Below are 25,503 nucleotides of genomic sequence, written 5' to 3'. Positions count from 1 at the left end.
AGTTTTTTTTTCAAATTTTAAAATCTTGTCATTGGGATACAAAAAATATCAGAGATGGTTTCACCACCTGGCAGTTAGAAAGAGGAAGTGGTCTTTTCTTGAATTTCTGGAAATTCTTTTCAGTCAGAAGAGCACCATTCCCTTTGATGGACTGTTGTTCAAATTAGTATTCATATTGTTTATACTTTTTTGACAAAAACTATGTTAGCACAGTTATGAAAAAAAATTTGGCAGGTGCATTTGCATTTATATGTAGATGACCTTATTAGATATTTATCCTGTTATAAGATTTTTCAGTTATTATTGCTTTCTTTTACACATTTTGCAATTTTGAGATACATTTGATAAAAGTTTTGTAAGCATGATCAAGTAAAATCACTTGAGGTAGACAGATCTGCTCTATGCATAAATAGGTCACCGATTTAAATTTTTGTGCCATTATGGAAGTCTGTAAAAATGTTTGTTTTAATTTTTACTTTGTGGGGGGGGGGCACAATCATATTTTCATTTTTTGTGTCTTTATCAGTGGTATAGATGTTTTACAAACACAGATCTGTGTTCTCTCAGTTTTGTTGTTAATATGCTTTTAAGAAATCAAACTTTTCAGTATATTTTATAAGCAGACGTAAAGCATCTTATCAGAACACTCATTGATAATGCACAAAGTAAAAGTTTTAATTTTAAAAAAATGCAGTGTCTACTCCAGCCTTAATTTTATACTGCAAGATATTTCCACTCCCCAGACTGATAACATACTTAATGCATAGTCTTTACAATTAAATTTTATTTTAGATTTTTAGATGTTAGTGTGCCATTTATAGATTTGTCCCACCAGGTGGGTATAGATTTACAGAGCACTTCAGTGATAGGTAATGGCCAGGTATATCTCTTTCGTAACCAATCAGATGGAGCACAACAAGTGGGCTTACCTATACCTGTTGAATGTACAAGATTGTTTACCTTAGATACAAGAAGAGTAGTCAAAGTAAACTCCACAAGAAGTACATGTATGGAGTTGTAAAAGCTCTAGGTTTGCTTATTTGCCATCAAACTTTGAATAAATCCTGTTTTGCTAATATTTCCACTCTGTTAAATTGGTTAAATGTCCTATTGAAAACAATGATGTGTACAATTTAGATGAATAGTTTAAGGAGTTGTGTAGAGATTTCTCATTACTTTGAAAAAATTCCCCACTGGTACCTCACTCTACCTGGTGTGGGCATAGGAAAAGATTGAGGAGCTTTTATCGGGACCATGTTCCAAGTTGTATTTAACTATATTGGCCTTGATAATCAAAATGTAGGAGAAACAGAAGTCTGGCTGAGGCTGGTTGCTAATAATTGTTATTGATTAAGTGTAAGAAACTACAGGTGCTTTCAGACAATTGAAATTGATTAATCCTGAGCTGTGATTTAGTGTATTGTGATAATTACTCTTCAGGGTGGAATATTTAAAGTTACAAAATGGCTACAATGTACTATAGACCATATACATCAGAGGTGAGTATGGCTAAATATTGTTTTTCAAGTATTAAAAGTAGTTACAGATCATGTACAGAAACTTGTAAAATGTTCTTGAAATGCTTTTGAATTTTCTAATTTTATTACGATCTAATTATTCTCAACATCTGTGAACTGAATGGTTTGTTAAAGTTTGGAACAGAAGAGCATTATAAATAACTGGATGACTTGACAATAATTCTCAATTGTGGCATTTAAGATCATATATAGACTTAAAATTAACATCAAAATTTTATTATGGGGGCAGCTTAAATATGGAGTGTTTATGTGTTTTATTTTTATTTTTTGTGTAGCTTTAACAATCTGAATCATATCATTATAATGTCTGCAGTGTGGCAGTTTATAGTGATGCAGGCATGTGGCATCATGTCCCACCAAGTCACATTATCCTGGCACTGGGCTGACCAGTCCTAACACTAACTTCTTAATGCTTAGCACCAAAGTGAGGCAGCTGCTATTACCATTTTTATAAGTCTTTGGAATGACTCTGCCAGGGTTTGAACCCACAGCATCCAGCATTCAAGGCGGATGTTCAAACCACCTAGGCCATCAGAGTGGTCCTTGCATTTGGTGTTGATATTTCTTGATCCTACCAAAAAAATACCTTTTGGACCTCTCATCCAACCAATTAATGGACTCTAATCTGTCATTAATATATGGTGGGATTTTCACAAAAGTTTTTCCCTTTTTAGTACTGATGTATCAGTTTTTAAATCAGAATTTATGGCAGTTGCCATACATTTCAGAATTTCCTTTGATTTTGAAACCAAAGTAAAACCTGTTTTGAGAGACCACTGCTATTGGAGACCACCTGTTTAGAGAGACCAGAATCTCCATGGACAGATTTATTGATTATATAGTGTTATGACCTATTATGAGAGACCACCTGTCTTGTGAGACCATTATTTTTTGGCAGAAAAAGGGGTTGTCTTTCAAAACAGGTTCTACTGTATACAATTTAATGCAAGATCTGGAACCCAAATTGATATTTATGATCAGTTTTATTGTTTTTGTTTAGTTATCATGATTTTATTGTCAAGTCTGCCTTGGAGGAACCTCAACATAACAGTCACTTTTTGACATCCATGTGCATGTGAATGTCCATCCACAGGTGGCTGACACAAGCTAATTGTTGAAAGAAATTGAGTGCCTGAAAGAAAAAATATCAAACCAAGTGATGCAAGTTCCCAAGATTCATCTGACACTACAGACTGTCTGTAATACTATATGAGACTCAATCATACTATAGAAGAGAGATTGTCAGTCAGACTATATAAGAAACTTTCAGTAATTGTATAAAGGACTTTCTATCATACTGTATAAGACTGTCAATATTACTATATAAGATACTGTATTACTATAAGAGACTATTATACTATGTAAGAGACTGTGCATCATACTATATAAGAGGGACTGTCAATCTTACTATGTAATAGATTTTCATACTATATAAGAGGCTACATCATACTGTATAAGAGAGACTGTCAATCAGACTATATAAGACTGTCAATCATACTACATGTATATAAGAGACTACCATACCATATAAAAGACTGTCAATCATACAAGAGACTATCATACTATATGAGTAACTGTCAATTGTTCTATATGAGAGACTGTCAGTCATACTGTATAAGAGACCATCATGCGATATAAAAGACTCTACCATACTAAGAGAAGATCTATGATACTGTATATGAAAAACTGTCAATCACAATATATAAGGGAATGTCTATCATAAAGTATGAGATAGTCAGTCATGCTATATAAGAGAGACTGTCTATCATGCTATATAAGAGACTGTCATATTGTACAAGAGATACTGTCTGTTATACTGCAAAAGTATGAGATAGTCAGTCATGCTATATAAGAGAGACTGTCTATCATGCTATATAAGAGACTGTCATATTGTACAAGAGAGACTGTCTGTTATACTGCAAAAGAGACTATCACTCATCCTAGAGAAGAGACTCTTGTATGATAGAGAGAATCTTGTGTCAAAACGAGCATAAGAGTACCAGTAATCAGAGGAACGTTTATCACTTGGTATGAGTTATTGTATCTTCAGGTTATTGATTTTTTTTCTTCAACATTTAGTTTGGGTTAGCTACCTGTGTGTCCATCCACATCAAGATTAACTGCACTGTTAACATTTTTTACTAACCTCAACATTAAAGATTTTAATTTAGTTTTTGAAAAGGCATGTTTGACAGAAAGGGGACTCTTGTATATTCAAATTATTTTCAAAAGTATGGGAATAGATGAACATTTGATTAGTTAACATATGACAAGTATTTTACAAGTTGGTTCTTTAGTGTGGTCATAAAAGTGACCATGCATGAGTTAAAAAAGATTTTAATACAAAAATAGAATTAACTCAAGACACATGTAGGTATTATTCTAGACAGTTTTCTCTCATTGCACCAACATGTCTTGAACATATATGTAAGGCTGCATATAAGGAACTGAGATCAGTTCCATTCAAAGCTTTTTTTCTGTTGATGCCAGTAAAACACGTGCTTCTTAGTATTTTGACTCATTACCTACTACAAAAAATTGGGCCCCGAGTGGCTAAGTGGTCTAAAGCGCTCAACATTACAGATCACTGCCATCTCACCTCTGTCTGTGTGGGTTCGAGTCTCGGATTCGGCTAATGTGGGTATGTGAGAAAGCTTGCCAGTAGCTTCTCGTGAGTTGGTGCTTCTTTCTGGGGTTTTCCCAGGTTCTTCCTCCACCATTAATACTGGCCACCATGTATAGCCTATCGTGTGCTGAAAAATGGCATTAAACCCTACAACAACAACAACAACTATAGAAAATTAAAAAGTTAAAACACTGCTGCTTGGATTGATCTTAGAGTCCTAAGAACTGAGCACTCCTCCCATTGCTCATTACCTTCCACTAGCTACCCATTTGCTCCAGAATCAAACAGAAATCTCTTTCCACTACATTTAGTCCACTTTCATCAATCCAGACAGTATAGATCTGACCTCACAATTGTGTACATTCCTTCTAGAGCTTTTATTTATATATATATATATATATATATATATATATATATATATATATATATATATATATATATATATATATATATATATCAACTGTTGCCCATGCAGCATACCACCCTGCCCAGGCTTCATAGCTCCACTGGAGAGGACACTCCAGCATCGTCGTACGGCGTCGGCACAACACGAGAAGTAGCAGTTTACCGGTTCTAAGTCAAAGCTCGATTGGCGTAGAGCTTGGCACCAGGGGTTACTTCTGACGGTAGGAGAGATCACCAGGTCTCACTGGACAGCTACCGCCTGCCTCAAACTGGGCAGCCCCCAGTCAGTAAGGTGCTGCCCACCATGGCCTGCCTGCTTCACTGGGTGCGTGGAGCTTAGAGAACCATCTCGACAAGTGAGCCACAAAACTCTGCACCAGGAAAGACTAAAAGAAGAAATAAGAAGACTCCAACTCTTCGTTTTGCAACCTGGAACATCAGGACCATGTGTCCTGGATTGACCACTGACCTACAGCAGATTGACGATGCACGGAAGACTGCCGTCATTGACAGAGAACTCTCCCGACTGAACATCGACATTGCCTGCCTCCAGGAGACCCGACTGGCTGACAGTGGCACCATCAGGGAAGCCAATTACACATTCTTTTGGCAGGGGAAGCCCTTGGATGAACCTAGGCAGCATGGTGTAGGCTTTGCCGTCAAGAACATGCTAATTGCCTTCATTGAACCTCCATCATCAGGTACTGAGAGAATCCTTGCCCTTCGGCTGTCAACATCCTTAGGCCCGGTCAACATCTTCAGCGTGTACGCCCCAACCATCTGCTCCACCTGCGAGGAGAAAGACAAGTTTTATGAGGCTCTAAATCAGGCAATATCCAGTATCCCCAACAATGAAAGCCTTTACTTACTAGGAGACTTCAATGCTAGAGTGGGAGCTGACCATGAGGCCTGGTCCACCTGTCTCAGATTTTACGGAATGGGCAAGATCAACGAGAATGGTCAGCAACTGCTGGAGATGTGCTGCTCCCACAGCCTATGTGTGACCAATACTTTCTTCAAATGCAAGGAGATCCACCAGGTGTCGTGGAGACACCCACGTTCACGCCACTGGCACCAGCTAGATCTCGTCATCACCAGGCATGCAGAACTGGCCAGTGTCCTCCTTACCCGCAGCTACCACAGTGCCGATTATGACACGGACCATTCCCTCGTGGCCAGCAAGGTGTGAATATTACCCAAGAAGCTGCACCATGCCAAGAAGAAGGGTCACCCACGCATCAACACCTGCTGTGCAAGCAACCCAGAGAAAACACAGCAGTTCATCAGCAAACTGAAGGAAGCCCTCACCAAAGTGACACGTGATGACACCATTGACTCCAAGTGGTCCCATATCCATGACTCTGTGTACAATTCAGCCATCACAGCTTACGGGAAGAGGGAGCAAAAGAATGTCGACTGGTATGAGGCAAACTGGGAGGAGATGGAGCCCGTGACTGAGGCAAAGAGGAAAGCCCTCCTGGCATACAAGGCTGCACCTAGCCCCAGAACACTACAAGCCCTGAGGATTGCAAGGAATAATGCCCAGAAGGCCGCCCGCCGCTGTGCCAACACCTACTGGCTGAACCTTTGCAACAGTATACAGACAGCTGCTGACACCGGGGATACAAGAGGAATGTATGAGGGTATCAAAAAGGCGACAGGCCCCCCCAGCTACAAGACCGCCTTCCTCAAGTCCAAGACTGGTGAAGTCATCACAGACAAGGGGAAACAACTGCAGCATTGGGTTGAGCACTATCTCGAGCTATATGCAACCCAAAACAATTTCACTGGAACTGCCCTGGACACCATTCCAGACCTGCCTGTCATGGAGGAGCTAAACACACAGCCCACCCTGGAAGAGCTCAGAAAAGCCATCAATTGCCTTGCTTGTGGGAAGGCTCCTGGAAGCGACGGCATTCCGCCTGAAGTCCTCAAGAGCGGAAAACCAGCACTGCTCCAGCCCCTACACACACTCCTCTGCCTTTGCTGGGAACAGGGATACATCCCACATGACATGCATGACACCAACATCATAACTTTGTACAAAAACAAAGGAGACCGTAGCGACTGCAACAACTATCGGGGCATCTCCCTCCTCAGCATCGTCGGAAAGGCTTTCGCCCGTGTTGCCTTGGCGCACTTGCAGATCCTAGCCTCCCACGTCTACCCAGAGTCCCAGTGTGGATTTCGAGCCTGCAGGTCAACTGTAGACATGATCTTCTCACTACGTCAGCTGCAGGAGAAGTGTCGCGAGCAGCAGATGCCCCTTTACATTGCCTTCATAGACCTGATGAAGGCGTTTGACATGGTTAGTCGGAGTGGACTCTTATGACTCCTGCAGAAGATTGGCTGCCCCCCACGTCTGCTTGCTGTCATTATGTCATTCCACGAGAACATGCACAGCACAGTGTGCTTCAATGGCGCAACATCTGAAGCATTCCCAGTCATCAGCGGAGTCAAACAAGGCTATGTCCTTGCGCCGACGTTCTTTGCCATCTTCTTCTCCATGCTTCTCCAGTACGCACTCAAGGACTGCAGCGAGGGAGTGTACATCCATACCAAGGCTGACGACAAGCTGTTCAACATCGCCCGTCTCCGTGCTAAGACTAAAGTCAAAGAGGTACTCATCTTTGAATTGCTCTTTGCCGACGATGCAGCCTTGACATCACACACGGAAGATGGACTTCAGCAGCTGGTATGCCGCCTCTCCCATGCATGTAAGGAATTTGGACTGACCATCAGTTTGAATAAAACGAATGTCATGGCACAGGACACAGACTCCCCTCCCTCTGTCTCCATCGATGGGTACAATTTGGAAGTTGTTGAGAACTTAACATACCTCGGGTCTAACATCTCCAGCTCACTCTCCATTGATTCTGAGGTGAGCAGCAGGATTGCCAAGGCAGCAGCAGTGATGGCCAGACTTAACCAGAGGGTCTGGAACAACCCCAACCTCACAGAGACCAAACTGCGTGTCTACCAAGCCTGCGTGCTCAGCTCACTTCTCTACAGCAGCGAAACATGGACCACCTATGCAAGACACGAGAGGAAACTCAACAGCTTCCACCTGAGATGTCTGTGGTGCATTCTGCACAGCCAGTGGCAGGACAAAGTACCCAACACAGAGGTTCTAGAATGCGCCAACATGAACATCATGTTCTCCATACTTAGCGAGAGGCGCCTTCGCTGGCTTGGCCATGTCAAGAGAATGGACCCAGGTCGCATTCCCAAGGACCTGTTAAATGGGGAGTTAGCAGAAGGTGCATGACCAACTGGACAACCACATCTGCGCTACAAAGATGTTTGCAAGAAGGATATGAAGACGGCAAACATCAATGTCAATGACTGGGAGAGCTGTGCAAACAACCGTTCCAGCTGGCGTCTAGCTGTCAGGCAGGGAGTTCAAAACGCAGAGGAAAAGAGAAGAATAAAACAAGCTGAAAAGAGAGCTAAAAAGAAGGATAAGCAAAAGCGTACTTTGGAGCTATGCCATCGTCTCCCGTAGACGGACGGATGCCAAGAATATATATATATACACACACACACACACACACACACACACACACACACACACACACACACTCTTACATGTTAACTAATATTGGAAATATTGGAAAGCATTAAGAGCTTTTAAAGATTAAACTCTCTACTAAGTTATTATTTTTCTTCATCATCTTCTTCTATTTCTTCTTCTTATTTTGTTTCTTGTGTATTAGAAATTTTGAAGTACCAGTATATACAATTTTTAAATGTTCAAAATTTTACTCTAATTATGAGTTAACATTTTCTCTGTATACATTGACCCTTTTGGAGGCTAAGAACATTTTTCATACTTACTTATTCTTTGTTTCTAATTTGCTTTCATTTGCAAAAATATCATGCTTTTCATTTACTATTGTTTGCCTGGGTCAGCTGCTTTGGTGTGTCAATGGGAAAGGCACCTAGCTCCCATGAGCATGATATCTTATAGCAAGTAATGTTCTTGAAGTTCTGTTAAAAACAAGCCAGCCAGCTATAATTAAAATTTCGACAAGAATAGGATGTTTTATGCCAACATATCACTCATTGTCTATATGAATTTTGACATGGATTGTAATAAAAGACATCAAATTTATCATGTAAATATAGAAGCTATTTAGGTATAAAAAATATACTAGCCTTATAGGGTAAAAATTAATTTTAAACCTAAGTTTTTTTAATAAAAAGGCACATTAGCAATGGGGCTAATAAACCATTAATACCTGATAACCTTTATTAAAAACTTCTGCAAAAGGGCGTACAGTTTTTGTGTATAGTCATATCTTGCCCTGGAAAATTAGGCAGTGATAGCCAAGTGTTAGAATTATATGTTAGGATGTTTATTGATAGCAAACTAGCTGATAATGGTGCCTATTGTATTCAAAGAATGTATGAACCATTGCTATTGATAAAGTTGTGTTTATACAGTTGATATGCACAATTGCAAATATGAAAGAATTGTTCAATTTTGTACACAAATGTATTACATATTTATAGCATGGCATTGTTGAGTTTGTGAATCACATGAAGTAAGGTTTGCCTTTCTTGAACTGTCACTTCTATCCAATCTAAGTTACATTAAAGTGATAACCTGTGCATTATATGCAGCTGAAGGGATTCACTGGATTAGGAATATAGTTGGTTGAAATATATACTCTCTTGCCATGTATGAAACAAATTGTACAAAATTAGTTTTTCCCAGCAATGCTTTATATTTCCTGTACTACATAGTTTTGATGAAAAAAAGATGAATTTGCATCACTCTAAATTAAATGCAAATTAACCCATTGTAAGAGGTTGTTTTTGATAAGTTACTGATAAATGAATGTTCACCGCCTAAGGGGAAGTTTTCCCTTAAATTTACAAGCCTTGGGTGTGTATATTTGGTGGTGGGGGTGCAGGTGTACAGGCACTTTTTTGTGAGAAGGGGGCCTTTCTTAAGTGATTTAATGTCATAATGATATCTATAATTTCACAATTAAAATGTGCAGCTATATATTCTTCTCAAATTTTAATAAAAGAAGTAGAATTTATAAGGAAAATAAAATAAATCAAAGTTAGCAATATGGTCATGTTTTTTTTAGTTTTTATAAAGAATCTGGATTATAGAGAGAAAGTTGACATCATAACTTTATTTTAAAAAATGATTACATTGCACACATTATTATCATTACACAACATCATGTGAGCATTATACATGTAAGCAACAGTAATTATAAATATAATACCATTGGGGAAGAAAGAAAATATTCTAAGCATAACTAAATTCCTACCACCATCGATTTACATTGTGGCTTGATAAAAGAGATGCACATTTCAATGTAAATCATTATATTCAACTAAATCAGCACATGCCGCTTATAACTGACAACCCATGTTACCATTTTTTAATGTAAAAAAACTCAGACAGTTTACAAAATCATCTACTCATGTGATTTATTTACCATTAAAATATTCCTTTATAATTTGTATTTGGGATTTGGAGATTTGTGATTCAGTAGATCTAGTAATAGACCTAGGCCAAAAATAGAAAGCGTATGTTACTTTAAACACTTTTATCAAGTGGTGCTGTTGAAATGACAGTTTACATTCCATATTTTTAAAAAAGAAATGAAGCAGATGTACAAGACCAACACAGCTAATACTTCCTGAAGAGAAAAAAAGTTTGGACTGAATATAATAAATATATCAATAAAAAGGTTAATTCAGGTTTATGGCTTCTGAGTAGGTTAAGACATTTTCTCCCAAAATTTTAGGTACAGAAAACTATTTTATAACATACAACCCTATTTAGAATAACATAGTAAGAGGTAATTCGCATGATAAAACTTGCAAAATTGGCACATCTTGAAGAAAGAGCATTCAGGCTACTATCAGTTAAAACAGAAAACAGGGAAAACTTAGCTGGTAAGTTAATAATTCTTCCTATTAAAAACTGAATCCATTTGAGAAAAGCTAAGTTAATGTGCAAGATATCCAGTAAAAGTGTTCCAGTTTGTTTAAAGTTACTATTCCAATATAGACCACCTGGTAAAACTTCCACCAGAGATCCCTATCTTCCAAAAACAGTATAAAATTCCCAAACCAAATAAGGAATTATTTGAAAGAAATTTTCAGTCCTCTGGAGCTTTTCTTGGGAATAGTATTCCAGTTGAGATTAGAAATGTCCACTCCATTTCTTTCTTCCAAACTTGATATATCCAGTGACTTCAGAGATGTAGTTAAATGAGAATAGAAACAATGGTATTTGTATTCATGAATGCCTCTGGGCATCATTAAATGTACTACACATCTGTTTGGAATTAATATCATATTGCACGTATATTGACAGTGTGGTTTCATATGTATAAATGAGAATCCATATGAATGAGAGAAAGGAGAGAATGAGAGTATATTGTTATATATACACACACTGTTATGTATATGTACACGTGTGTCTCTTTGTATATGTGTGCATTTGTATGTAAATAAGTTCCTTTGTATGAGGGCCTCAAGGTAGACTAGTTCATCAGCTAATTGTTTTTAATGATGACAAACTAGGAAATTGTGTGCAGTATCATAATAGGTCTTCACATTACACAGGAAGTTTTCTTCACTCACTTTATCAACTATACTGTTTAAAATTACAGTATGATATAATCATTCAAAAAAATCTGTATGCAGGTTTAAGTGACAGGACTTTATTCATCATGGGTTTATTTTATCTTCAAGCTCCAAGTTTCCTAGCAGCTGATGTAATACTGATGGCCGTGGTTCTATCTTTTCTTTATATTATCAGTGCAACATTTTACATTGTAGTTGCTAGGTACAAACACAGCCTGTCATTAATTATTTTCTTTCAAATAAAAGAGGCTGGCCACAAGGTTGGGTATCACTAAATATGACAGATTATGATAAACAGCAAAAGCAACAGTTTAAAAAAGAAATTTCATGAAGAAGGAAACAAACTGTTTTACTAAATGAGCGGTTGTTTGCCAAAATTGGGATTACAGAATGATTTTGCTTTCCTACTTATCAGATTTTCAAGCTGGACAAGTCAGTTTTTCACTGCATTTATTTAACTATATTTATAAATCCCACAGATAACCATTTTGAAATGGATAGGTTTATAGTTGCATTGAACTTTTTGTAATTAAAAAATAAAGGATAGGCTTATGCTTGGAATGTTTAATTGATGACACATTCCTTAATACGGCTAGAAGAACAATTAAAGTCATCTTTGGGTTAGAAAACTTTAATGTGATATATGCTTGTCCATCTGGTTCCTGGTTTGCCTTTTCTAAATTTTGTGAACAATTTGATCTTTTAAACCTCTTTTGTTACAGAACATTTTGTAATTAAAAAATAAAGGATAGGCTTATGATTGGAATGTTTAATTGATGACACACTCATTAATATATTATTGGCTAAAAGAACAATTAAAGTCATCTTTGGGTTAGAAAACTTTAATGAGAGATATGCTTGTCCATCTGGTTCCTGGTTTGCCTTTTGTCGCTAAATTTTGTGAACAATTGGATCTTTTAAACCTCTTTTGTTACAGAACATTTGATTATCGTAAAAGTCATATTTTCAAAGGCTTTTTTAGTACAAATGGAATATACATCTTTCATATATTACAAAAATGAAATAATGCAGTCATTTATTCATTTATGTATATCATGAGTCATATTTTATACTTACAACTTATTTAATCTCAATGTCTATAATCTCTTTATAGCATTTAAAGAAGAGATGGCATGTTTTAGGACTTTTTAATTCAGAACCTTTTTATTGTACTATTGTTATTTAATTTCAGTTTACTTTTGTTTTCTTGTTTAATTTTATTCTTGAGTTTTATATTTGCATACTTCTTAATATGAAATATACCTCAGCCACATCTCAATGCTTCAGGACAAACCAATAATTAGAGTTGTTGCATGTACTGTTGCACAAGTCCTTGATAAATTCAATTTCTGTAATTAAATTGCACTCTATTTTGTGTTCTAAATGAAATGGAATGATAGAATTCTTACATCTTTTTATCAATGCAAATTTTTCTTGAAATCAATAAGTTAAAGCTGTTAATGTTTGCTTAAAACGTTCAAATATTTATTATGCCAACTTTGATTTACTGGAAGAAATGCAGAGGCAAATGATTTACTAGAACAAATGCAGGGGCAAATGATTTGCTGGAAGAGAAGCGAACACAAATGATTTACTAGAACATAAGCAAAGACAAATGACAAATGATTTTAACAGAAGCAAAGATAAGTGATTGAACAAAAGCAAAGACATAATTTACTGGAACAGAAGCAAAGACAAATGATTTAATAGGACAGAAGCAAAGATAGGTGATTTACTTGAACAGAAACTAAGACAAATTATTTGCTGGAACAGAAGCAAAGACATAATTTACTGGAACAGAAGCAAGGACAAATGATTTAATAGGACAGAAGCAAAGACATGATTTGCTGGGGAAAAAAGCAAAGACAAATGATTTACTGGAACAGAAGCAGAGACAAATGATTTACTAGGACAGAAGCAAGGACAAGTGATTTGATGGAACAGAAGCAAGGACAAATGATTTACTAGAATAGAAGCATAGACAAATGATTTACTAGAACACTAGAACAAAAGCACCGCTCCGGTGGCCTAGTGGTTAGAGTGTCCACCTCAGATGCGAGAGGTCGTGGGTTTGATCCCCGGTCGAGTCATACCAATGACTTACAAAAATGGTACTAACAGCTGCCTCGCTTGGCGCTCAGCATTAAGAGGTTAGTGTTAGGACTGGTCGGCCTGGTGTCAGGATAATGTGACTGGGTGGGACATCATGCCATATCTGCAGCATGATGCCCCAGTGCTAGACATCACTGTAAACTGTCACACTGCAGACATCGTAGCGATATGACTGAAAAATTGTTAAAGCTACGTTAAAAAATCCAAATCACACACGCTCAGAACAAAAGCAGAGACAAATGATTTACTGGAACAAAAGCAAAGATGAATAATTTGCTGGAACAGAAGCAAAGACAAACAATTTACTAGGACAGAAGCAAAGACATGACTTGCTGGAAAAAAAGCAAAGACAAATGATTTACTAGAACAGAGGCAAAGACAAATGATTTACTGGAAAAAAAGCAAAGACAAATGATTTACTAGAACAGAGGCAAAGACAAATGATTTACTAGAGCAGAAGCAAAGACAAATGACTTACTAGAATACTAGAACAAAAGCAAAGACAAATAATTTACTGGAACAGAAGCAAAAACATGTGATTCACTAGAACAGAAGCATAGATGAATGATTTACTAGAACACTAGAAGAAAAGCAAATACAAATGATACACTGGAAAAGAAGCAAAAACATGTGATTCACTAGAACAGAAGCATAGACAAATGATTTACTAGAACACTAGAACAAAAGCAAAGACAAATGATTTCTGGAAAAGAAGCAAAAACGTGATTCACTAGAACAGAAGCAAAGACAAATGATTTACTAGAACAGAGGCAAAGACAAATGATTTACTAGAACAGAAGCAAAGACAAATGATTTACTAGAACAGAAGCAAAGACAAATGATTTACTGGAACTGAAGCAAAGACAAATGATTTGCTGGAACAGAAGCAAAGACAAATGATTTGCTGGAACAGAAGCAAAGACAAATGATTTACTAGAACAGAAGCAAAGACAAATGATTTGCTGGAACAGAAGCAAAGACAAATGATTTACTAGAACAGAAGCAAAGACAAATGGGCAATAAGAGGCAAATAATTAATGATTGGTATTCAAATGCAGGAAACTCAGTCTAGATGGTTGCTGGTGTTATAAAACAAACTGATCTTATAAAGTTTAAAGAAGTGTGATGTCCAAAGTTTGGAGAAAAGTTGCAGAGGAAAATTTAGGAAGGAAAAATTGTGTGGTTATCAGGATTGACAGATACAGGATCGTGAGACCAGAGGAAATTATTTTAAGAACAAAGCAAGCTTGTTATTTGATTAAGTAGTAGAGTGAAAATTGCATAATTAGTATGTTGAAAAATTAGAGGTAAATTAATGTGAGACAGTGCATGTGTACATTATCAAGTCCCCACAAAATGACAATTTATGTCAAGATCTATTTATTGATGAAATATAAACCATATACCATGTCTGAAAATTCTGAAAATAGATATATTCCAAACACTAAAAATAATCTTACTTTGTTGCAGCCTATCAAAGATGGGGAGATGCCACCAATTGATGCCATGGAAAACATTCTCCCAGAATACCAGTATATTTTCTATGACCCTAAAGGCCCACAGGAAGCAACTGCCAGAAGCCTCCCTGGGATGTCCACACGTATCCCCCCACCACAGTCACCATCACGGGGGTCAGCATCACTTTGCATGTTGTTTTGTACTTTTTTATGGCATTAGTAAAAAGCAATACAAAGATTTAGTCTTGTGTACAACTTTCTTCGAGTGATGATGTACTATAACATGCGTCCTTTGAGAGATGCTTTTTTATTGGCTGACATGATGTCATGTGGTTTTATTGGCTGATATGAATTCATGTGGTTTGTGACATCATGATATTAGTGATCGCTCTGGTGGCCTAGTGGTTAGAGCATTTGCCTTGGATGCGAGAGGTCATGGGTTCAATCCCCGTTCAAGTCATACCAAAGACTTACAAAAATGGTACTAACAGCTGCCTCGCTTGGCGCTCAGCATTAAGAGGTTAGTGTTAGGACTAGTCGGCCTAGTGTCAGGATAATGTGACTGGGTTGGACATCATGCTGCATGTCTTCGACATGATGCCCCACTGTTAGGTATCACTATAAACTGCCACACTGCAGACATTGTAGCTGTATGACTGAAAAATTGTTAAAGCTACGTTAAAAATCCAAATCAAACTCACACACATCATGATATTACACTGTCCTGATAAAAAATTTTTGTGGCATCATGCAGCAGAAATGCATTTTTCCTTCCATGAAAAATTGCACTTCAGATATTTTGCATGGAATAAAATTAATGATTGACTTTTGCTTTTCATGATCATGAAATTTTACAAAACAATAAACCTTTAAGATCTACCTCAACTTTTCGTTTGTCAATATGAGGTTTAATGGTTCATAAAACTTAAAATTGACCAGAATAAAGTCAATAACTGCATACTATACACATAATTTTATACTGTATCATATTTTTTGTATCAAATTTGAGTCAAATATAAGAATATTAAATGTATAAAGTAATAGTAATTAAATTGTGATCTTGTCCTTTTATCAAATAACTAGTCATGTACTGGTATGCTTTGTAGCCTTGTCCAGAGTGACCAGTAATGTGCTGGTATGCTTGGTAGCCTTTTCCATCCAGAGTGACCAGTAATGTACTGGTATGCTTGGTAGCCTTTTCCATCCAGAGTGACCAGTAATGTACTGGTATGTTTGGTAGCCTTTTCCATCCAGAGTGACCAGTAATGTACTGGTATGCTTTGTGGCCTTGTCCATCTAGAGTGACCAGTAATGTACTGGTATGCTTTGTGACCTATTCCTGAATGATCAGTTACATACTGGTATGGTTTTTTCATCAGTATCAAATCTTTTTGACTTTAAACTGAAAGGTCTGCATTGATAAGGCTACAATAAAGGTCAAGTTAAAATATTTTAAAGAAAATGAATTTGCATAGCAATAACAACACAAAAATATCGCAATTTAAAATAAATAGCATTGTAAGAAAGTATAGGTTTACTCAATAACCTCTTTATTATGTTTTACTTTCTTTAGTTATCAACCTGAGAATTTAGACATGTCCACAATGACGATATTGGATCATCAGGGTAAAGAGCTTGACAACTATCGCTCAGCTGTATTCAAAATGGGTCAGGATATTATAGCACTGCGCCAGCAAGTACAAGACTTAGAGGCCAATAACAGCAACCTAAGAAGGAATCTAGCCAACTATAATGATGCCGGTAGACTTATGCTGGAAACTTCAGAACTTGAGGGACTAACAAAGCCAGAAATTTTATCAAGATATGGTAAGACATGAAACTTCAATGACCTTGAACACAATATAACACAATGGTAATACAAACAGAAATGATTTGAACATTATTTACAAACTATCTTAAGGGAATTTAGTCTTTAAATAGGCCTAAGTAGACCAGTCTACAAATTCCCTGAGATGTAAGAGTTGTATCCATAAGCAATAGGTCAAAGGTCACTGGGGAAAAATATGATAATCATTTTTGAAGTGAATTTTTTAAAAGATACAAAAATAAACAGAATTTTATGTTTGTTTTTGAAGAAGTTTCTGTTTACTGAAAACAAATGGCATACAATTCTTGCATATTTAATGTATTTCTAATTTTTCTGATGTATTTGAATGAACACCACATTGAAAGTACAGTAAAAACTGCTATGAGCGACCTCTGCTATGAGCGACCACCTGTCATTTCTGACCACAATCGTAATGCACGGATCAATTTTGTTACATAAGCGCTCTGTTATGAGCGACCACCTGCTGAACCCGACCAGTGATCGCGATGTCTTGGCAAAATATGCATTTCAACACTGCCATGAACGACCGCATCGCAAAAACTAGGATAAACTCCTTTGACCTTTATTTAATCCTCGTAAAAATGACCGCTCATGCTGTTCTAAATTTTAAAAAAAAAATGAAAAACATAGGCTGGCTACCATTATATGTATTGTTTTTATAGCTATACCTATAGTGTTTATAGTTTTTGTCGTAAACCAGACTAATGTATATGTAGAGTGTTTCCTAGTCTGGTTCCCTGCTTTGTATGCTCCCTGCGTTGTTCTCTGCTATTCGTATAAGGGTGAGCAACGCAGGGAGCATACAAAGCAGGGAACCAGACTAACTATTCCTGCACTTAGCCTACTTCCCGGTCTTATTGTAAAACCCAGCATCCCTATCAATGACTGCATGGCAAGAACAGATGGACACAACTGACCTATATGTAATCAATTGTTACAACGACCACTTGATGAGTAATGATTGTTCTGATAAAAAAACAAAACATAAAATGAATATTAAAAAAAAGGATTGTTGCTACCAGTGATAGATGCTACAGTCTGTAAACCAGGCTAATGTACATGTCACAAATTGCTGTTGTAGTGCCAAAGTTTACGTAGGGGTCACATATATTGTTTGTTTATAGAATTAATCCTTATTGCCGGGGGTAAATAAGGTCATTGTCTATTAAACCAGCAAGAGAGAATCATTTGCGGGATTAGATTGATAGTGTTTAAGACTTGTGATGTTTGTTGTATTTCCACCCCGATGTTAAATGATTACATCCCAATCACAAAGCTGTCGTCTATTCAAGTTGGTTTGACCGGGTTAAACACTTTGCCTTTAGAGTTAATCCCTGTGTGTCATCTTTGAATGAAGCCATTGACTTTTGTCTCTGAGTAAATGGTTCTGTTTCTGGATGAAATAATTGTTTCATTTTATTTGATTAATTATTAGATATACAATCCACATTTAAAGATTTTTCATATTTTCCCACAGCCCAGTGAAAACTGTCTTTACATACTTTCTGTCAGTGGATAAATATTGATGTTAATGACAGATGTTATCCTTATGATTAACTACTCATCAATAAGTATAGGTAGCACATAAAGATGAATGTATTTGGATTGAAGGATGATAAAAAATAATGCAAACTTCTGCATGCCAAACATTTGGAATATGCTTGCAGTCAAGTTTAAAATGTGTATAGTATGTGGATTTCATGGATATTTGTTGCCAAAGTCTCTTAGTCACTTTGTGAGGTCTAATAATACTACTTTGAGAAACATATTGGTGCAAATTTAAGTTCCAGTGGGTATTTTTTTCTTTTTTTTGGTATAAGAATGATCATTCAGTTATTTTTTCTTTTTTTTATAGCTGCAATCAAACAGACATTGTCTGCACAGACAGCTGACATGAAGTTATACAAGGATAAAGTGCAAATTCTTCAGAATCAGTTGATAAAGGTACATTATAATGTTTTTAAATACTGTTTTATCATCTACTGTACAAACTAATGTTATTTTCTTTGAGTACTACATTTGTTTCTACTTTGAAGAGTAATCCATCCCAACATTTCCTTCTGCATATAAACTTAACACAAGTTGCTATAACTTCATGTTCTTTTATATATTGGCGACAATTTATTTAGCAAATGACAGCAGTGCCCATTTCAAAGTCAGAAGGTTGCCCTCTAGGATACCAAAAGAAAAAGTCCAGAGAAGGAGTTTCAAAGTGAAATTGTTATGTAGATGACATTGTCTCATACATGCCAACCCCTGGCAAGGAAAAAGTGTAATCCTAGTGGGCAAAAAGAGTAATCCAAGCAGAAAAAGAGTAATTTGCATATAACATGATAAAAATTCAGTGAGCATATGTACAAAATAATTTATTTATCCCTCTGGACTTTTAACATAATTACTGCTTAAAGTTTTTGTATAGAACGCTTTGAGCTTTAAAAAGCATAATACTCTCATATTATATTTCAAAACACTTTGTACAAGCTGAGTTTAAAAATGTTTTGCACACCAGTACTGGGTTACAGAGCCTGGATCTGAATTCAGTTTCACTTTTGTTAGCAATGCTGGTCAATCTCTCACAGTCAGCATTAGAATGGTAAAGAAACAATATTCCTTTCATAACCTGACAAAGAAGAGGAAATTGATATCTTCCAGTTAATGGGTCTTTTAGCTGGCAAATAAGATGAAGAAAAAAGAAACTCTCTCTGCATGAAGTACATTGTCAGGTAGAGTGCCAACTTGATACTTCAGGAGTTCTCCTTCTAATTTATCAGCAGCCTTTCCTGCAGCATGGTGCATCATATGAGGCAACCTGATAGAACAATGATGGAAACATGTTTCAAAATATAGAATGCAACTCCTTTTTGAATTCAAGTCATCACTGATGCAGCATCAGCTGAAAACCCCATACAGTTCTGCCAACTTATGTTTATTCAAAGCATTATCAAGCAAATAAAATAAAAAAATGTTTTCTCTGGTGGAATCTACTGTTAATCCTTTTAATGAAAGAAGAGTACTCTGACTTTGCCCTTTTCATGGTCAAAGTCTCTTACACAGACTGGGTACAACTTTTTGTCATAATCACTACTCCTGTCTGTTGCATAACTAAACAGCACAATTTTCATGGCTTCTGCAATTTTAAGTGAAGTATCTTCTGCTAAACACCTGAAAATATTAGATGATTTTGTTCTTGCACATGCATATTTTCTACCGCTAGGGGTAGTCAGTGTTCTATTAAGAACTCGATACATAACGCCTCTGCATTTATAAAATTCGTGCCCACAATTTAGTTCTGCTGTAAAAAAAAGTTACCTTAGTATTGAGTTAGTAAAATGAGCTAATTCAAGGTTTCTTTGTTTCACCACCATGACCAATATTAAAATCCTTTCCACACAGCCTGCAGGGGTGTGAAGCTGCCCTAGAATGGGACACTGTATAATGTAATTTATGTATTCATCTCTGAATCGATTTTTCATCTTTTCTAATCCATCTGTGAAATTATTTGAAAAACATATTTACTTTAGCACATGCATCGACTAGAATAAATCTGACTTGACTTTTAGCACCAAATACCTACAGACTGGTTCTGCATCAGATATGAATTTGAACAAAGAATCTGCGAGCGAAGATTACAAGTTTGAAAACCAATCTGTTCTTTCCTAACTAGCCATACAGCTGCTATAAATAGAAATCGAGGTCAAAAGTTTGAAAGTAGAACCTGCCAGTTTCTTTGATATAGGGCAGCTGCTATAAATACAATAATACTGTTAGGAAAGTGCATGTAAGTCTACGGAAAAGCATACTCTCATCTCGTAGTTACATAGAAGCCATCGTTTCTAGAATACAGTCTGTTGGATTTATGGGATGTTAATATAAATGAGAAAACAAAATATTAATTTTGTTTGGAGGGAGATATATGAAAAAGCGTAATCCAATTACATTTATGCCTAAGGCGTAATTTAGTGAAAAAAGGCGTAATGATTACACCTAAAGCGTAATGGTTGACATGTATGTTATTTGATTTAACTCTACTGATTGAAGAACTTTTACAGTGGGTCTGCATCCCACATTTGTTAGCACTTTTTATTGCTGCTTCTCCCAAACTATGTGGAATAAAGTCTCCTTGATAATTTCACTTTGAAACTTGAAATGTAATGTTAAATCTTGTTTGGGATTTTATTGGTTAAACTCTTTTCTTTACAAGACAAGATTCTGATTAATTGCCTTTATTGTTTTTTTATATATTGTAATGGGAAATGGTTACTTTCTATAAGATATATATATATATATATATATATATATATATATATATATATATATATATATATATATATATAATTCTTTAGAATTAAAAGTTTGAAAGGAAACAAAACTAGTTTATGTTCATTATGTTGTTCCCACTTAGCAACATAATGCAGATCAGTAAAATAAAGTCAGAATTTATATTCTATACATTGAAAGACTTTACATGCCAATTTATAAGAATATAATCAAACTTGTTTCATGTGATACATTTTGTGGTTTTGTACATGATCATCTTGTCTGACTTTGATGTTTTGGAGAGTCTTGAAAGAGAAACATCTTTAGATTTAGAAAATACATGTTTTATAATCTAAAATGTTCTTTAATTCCATTCAGTAATGGTCATATGTGAACCTTTGAAAAAATTAATTTCATCCTGGAAAAACCCTGGAAAGGACCTGGAGATTTATCTTTAGAAAAGCGTGGGAACCATGCATCTAAATACTGTTGTCATAGCTCCTTCTCTTGAATCAATGGCATTTTCACGAAAATGCTCCTTTTGATGTCTGGCTTGTCTAACAGTGGTACAGCTCAGACCTCAACAATGGTGACCATCTCGGAAATCTTGCTATTGCTACTGCGCCTGAATCAATGGTCATATGAACATGGGGGTTTTCACTGAAAGACTTATGGTGTCTTGTCTGGTTCTAAATGAAAATGGTGCAATCAACATGACCACCATGGTGGCCATCCTGAAAATACTGTTGTTACTTTTTCAGAATGGATGTAATATTTCTGTGTGATTTTCATTGGAATGCTTCTTATGTTATGGAGTTGGGTTTGAATGAAAATAGTGCCAATCTGATTTGCAACTTTGCTGCCATGGTGTCTTGAAACTCTATCACTTCTCCTGAATAGATGACACCAAGGGGCCAGGGTTTTCACTAAAGACTTACGATGCATTTCTGGTCCTAAATGAAAATGGTGCATATGACATCTTCAACATGCGAAAGTCCTGTTATCACAACTTATCCAGACTGAATGGTTGTACTGTGATGCATTTTAACTAAAATGCTGCTAATAATGTTTAGTTGGTTTTTAGCTAAAATGATGCAGATCAGACCTCCAACATGAAAGTCATGAAATACTTCTTCTGATATCTGGCAGTCCTAAATAAAAATGGTACTGATCTGACATCCAAAATGCATGTCAACATGGGATTTTCTCTCAAAAAACTTTTTACTTTATGAAGTTGGTCACATTAAAAATTGGTGCAGATCTGTCTTCACAAAATAGCTGCAATAGAGGCTGATTTGAAAGTCTTGTTATTGGTACTTGGGATGGTAATGCATCTAAATGAGGTTTCCACAGAATTGACTTATTTAAATTTTGATATACATTTTGTCCCAGATGAAAATGGGATTCATCTGCCATCACAAAATATCTTCCATGATGGCCACCTTAGAAATTTTGTTACAGCTTCGAAACTGAATAAACTGTATTTTACTAAAACACTTTTTGCAAGAAATAGCTGATCCTAAATAGGAACTATTCTTATATTACATCCAGAAATGGGATCCATATCATGAAAATCTTGTTATGGATACTCCTTCGGAATGGACAGTTTTATAAATGGGGGTTGGGGGGTTGGTTGGTATAAAGGTCTTGCAATATATCATTGGTCCCATCTTTAAATAATGTAATTCTAACTTCCGAAATGCCTTGGTAAAGCTTTAAACACTTTTTACTGTTATTCCAATGGCTTCTATCAACATAAGTTTTTTCACACCCTAACAATGCTTGTCCAAGTTTTCATGAGTGAAAATGATGCTCATCTGAAGTCAAACATGGCAATCATAGTTGTCATCTGAAGTCAAACATGGCAATCATAGTTGTCATCTGAAGTCAAACATGGCAGAGTTGTCATCTGAAGTCAAACATGGCAATCATAGTTGTCATCTGAAGTCAAACATGGCAATCATAGTTGTCATCTGAAGTCAAACATGGCAATCAGAGTTGTCATCTGAAGTCAAACATGGCAATCATAGTTGTCATCTGAAAAATGCTTGCTGTCACTACAGTTCACTTGAAGAAATTGTGGCATTGACATGGGTTTTTATTACAATGCTCCTTGCAATATGTAGTTGGCACTGAATGAAAAATAGTGCAGATCTTACAACCAGCATGTCTAAGCTGAGACTTTACAAGTTACCAACTTTTTTTCAAACCCATGGCCTTAACTACCATTTTTCTTAAAACTTAACCTAATCACATTTTAGGAAATTGCCAGTTCAACAGAATATTAGATCTGGGATAAAAGTTGTGATTGGGCACTTGTAGATCATACAGAGATCTCATTGCTGACCTGCCTACGTATGTCATGCACTGGAGTCATTTGTTCTAGCCATTTTCACCTTACTTGCGCTGTATTCGGATTCAGCTTAAAGAATAGCAACATTCAGTCACATTCAACCTTGCTCATTTTAAACTTGAAATTAAGGGCCCAGTCTTTTTAGTTTTCAAAGTTCATCTGTGTATAAATAATTAATACACCTTTCAGAAAAATGATGATGAGAAAAAGTACCTGCAGCTCCAAAAGGCACACAATCAACAGCAGGCTGTAGTACTGAAGATGCAGAACAAACTGCAAAAAATGAAGAAGATGGAAGAAGCACTTAAGAAGCAAGAGAGTGTAATAGAGAAAATGGAGAAAGTTATAGAGAAGTACCATAAAGACAGATCCAAGACTCAGAAAGGTTAGTAATCCAAAAATTAATACCTTTTTGTGGGTGTAAAGCTTGCTCAAATTTAAATAACAAAGACATAGATCTACTGTCTTATAATGTGGTGGTAGATCAAGGTCTGTACTCTTTGCTTTACTTTCCAGCATATCTGGCCTGAAGATCGTAGAACTCTGAGTTTGAGTTTAAGTCTGAGTTTCCACTTTCAGCCAGTCAGAAATTACACATTAAAAAGTAACATCATTTATGATTGGTTGAAACAAAATCTCAAGTTCACATTTGGGCTTAGAAATATTATGATTTCCAGGCTTCTTCAGAGTTTTACTAAAAACATGTCAAATTGCTTTCTGAGAATGAAGTAGTATTTCTCTTTACTGAATTTTGTTACACAATGTGTTTGAGATTAAAATACAATAAGATCTTTAATTTTCCTTGAAGGCATCTTGCCTTATATCCAAGAAAATTTTGTTGATTTCCTCAAATTTGAGGAATTCCACAACTCTTCTAAAGGTTTAAAAGGTTTCCAGAGCACGTTTTACTTTAACCAATATTGTTTGTGCAACTATATTGCCATTCTTGTAAAAGCATATTTAAGACCCAACAGCTTAGTTATTGTCACTGTCTTTATTCGGGTCATTAGTTTTTTTTAACATTAACTTTTCCTTTTAGCGCCCTTTCTCAAAAGTTGTAACATGTATGCTAATGAAACTTTATGGGTGCATTTTATCTTGAGGCTTTTTCCTTGTTAGTATTAATTGGTAACAGTGACCTATTTTTTCATTGTTAGTATTATAATTGGTAACAGGGACCTGTTTTTCTCTACCACAGTGAATTAATGTGTAAGGTTCTTGCATTTAGCTTCATGACACTCTCGCATTAACACTTATTGAATTTGGTTGGTCTTTTTTTGTCCCTGCAATAGGTTGACCCTTGTATTGGGGAACCATCCCAAGGTCACCTTACAATTTTTCATAATCTTGGGACAATAAATGTAATACAGGAAAAAATAACACACACACACACACACACACAAGCACACACACATGCAAGCATATATGCACACATTTATATAGTACACATCCCATTTTAGACAAATGCAAACATATAGCATCTAGGTGGCATAGACTTTGTGATATAAGTCCCTTGTTTCAATTTACTATCAATTCAGACTCTGAAAAATATTTTGGTCAGCTATTAGCTTATAATACAAGCACATTGTACATTATAACTTAATGCTATTCAACATGCATTTGAATTATAACACACTATTCTTAGCTACTGGTGGATTAATGGTTCCCACTGTTCCCATATTAACGTAAATGTTTCTTTCTTTTCAGATGTAATTGTGATATATTATTCCAGACTATAGTTGTCTTTAAGAAAACATTTAACCCATCTAATTGAGGCATATTCCCTTTCATTTATTTATATATATATATATATATATATATATATATATATATATATATATATATATATAGTATTTTGGCTTGAAAAAAACAAAAATAAAAAGGTTGTTCATATATTCCATCTTTACTGGTATCTCCCAATGTAACAGTTATAGCACTTGGCACACTATGTGTTCACTTTATACTGACTCTAGTAGGACACATCATTCCACAGCCCGATTATCATACTACATTCCCAAAACAAGTGCAGTATTGTTTCTACTTTATTTTTACACAAAATACATTTATCAGTGTCGGACAGTTTTATTTTATACAGAAATGAATTCATAGTTTAAATTCTCTGAGTATCATAAAATCAAAACCATTGTAATTTTTAGTTTCTTGTTATTTTTAATCCTTTAGAATATTATGTCAGGCCATTAATCCATATTCTGATGGAAAATTTCATTCATTTTCATTTGTTGGTTTAACATCCATTTTTAGATGTGATTTGTAATGGTCTGTAC

General features: G+C 35.8%; 1 protein-coding gene across 4 annotated transcripts in view; it reads left to right on the top strand.

Annotated features, from left to right (window-relative positions):
• The window catches only part of LOC149805915 (coiled-coil domain-containing protein 33-like), a 110,932-nt gene that overhangs the window by 75,911 nt on the left and 9,518 nt on the right, over positions 1-25,503 (top strand). For all 4 annotated transcript variants that reach the window (XM_089950680.1, XM_089950681.1, XM_089950678.1 and 1 more), the window contains 4 exons: positions 14,773-14,933; positions 16,333-16,586; positions 18,464-18,552; positions 23,408-23,603. In XM_089950680.1, the coding sequence (XP_089806806.1) occupies positions 14,773-14,933; positions 16,333-16,586; positions 18,464-18,552; positions 23,408-23,603 (700 nt within the window). The remainder of the gene's footprint in view (positions 1-14,772; positions 14,934-16,332; positions 16,587-18,463; positions 18,553-23,407; positions 23,604-25,503) is intronic.

The sequence above is a fragment of the Sinohyriopsis cumingii genome, chromosome 2 (genome assembly GCF_028554795.1).
Source record: "Sinohyriopsis cumingii isolate HCF-2022 chromosome 2, ASM2855479v2, whole genome shotgun sequence".
Lineage (NCBI taxonomy): Eukaryota > Metazoa > Mollusca > Bivalvia > Unionida > Unionidae > Sinohyriopsis > Sinohyriopsis cumingii.
This window is presented reverse-complemented; position numbering and strand designations above follow the sequence as displayed.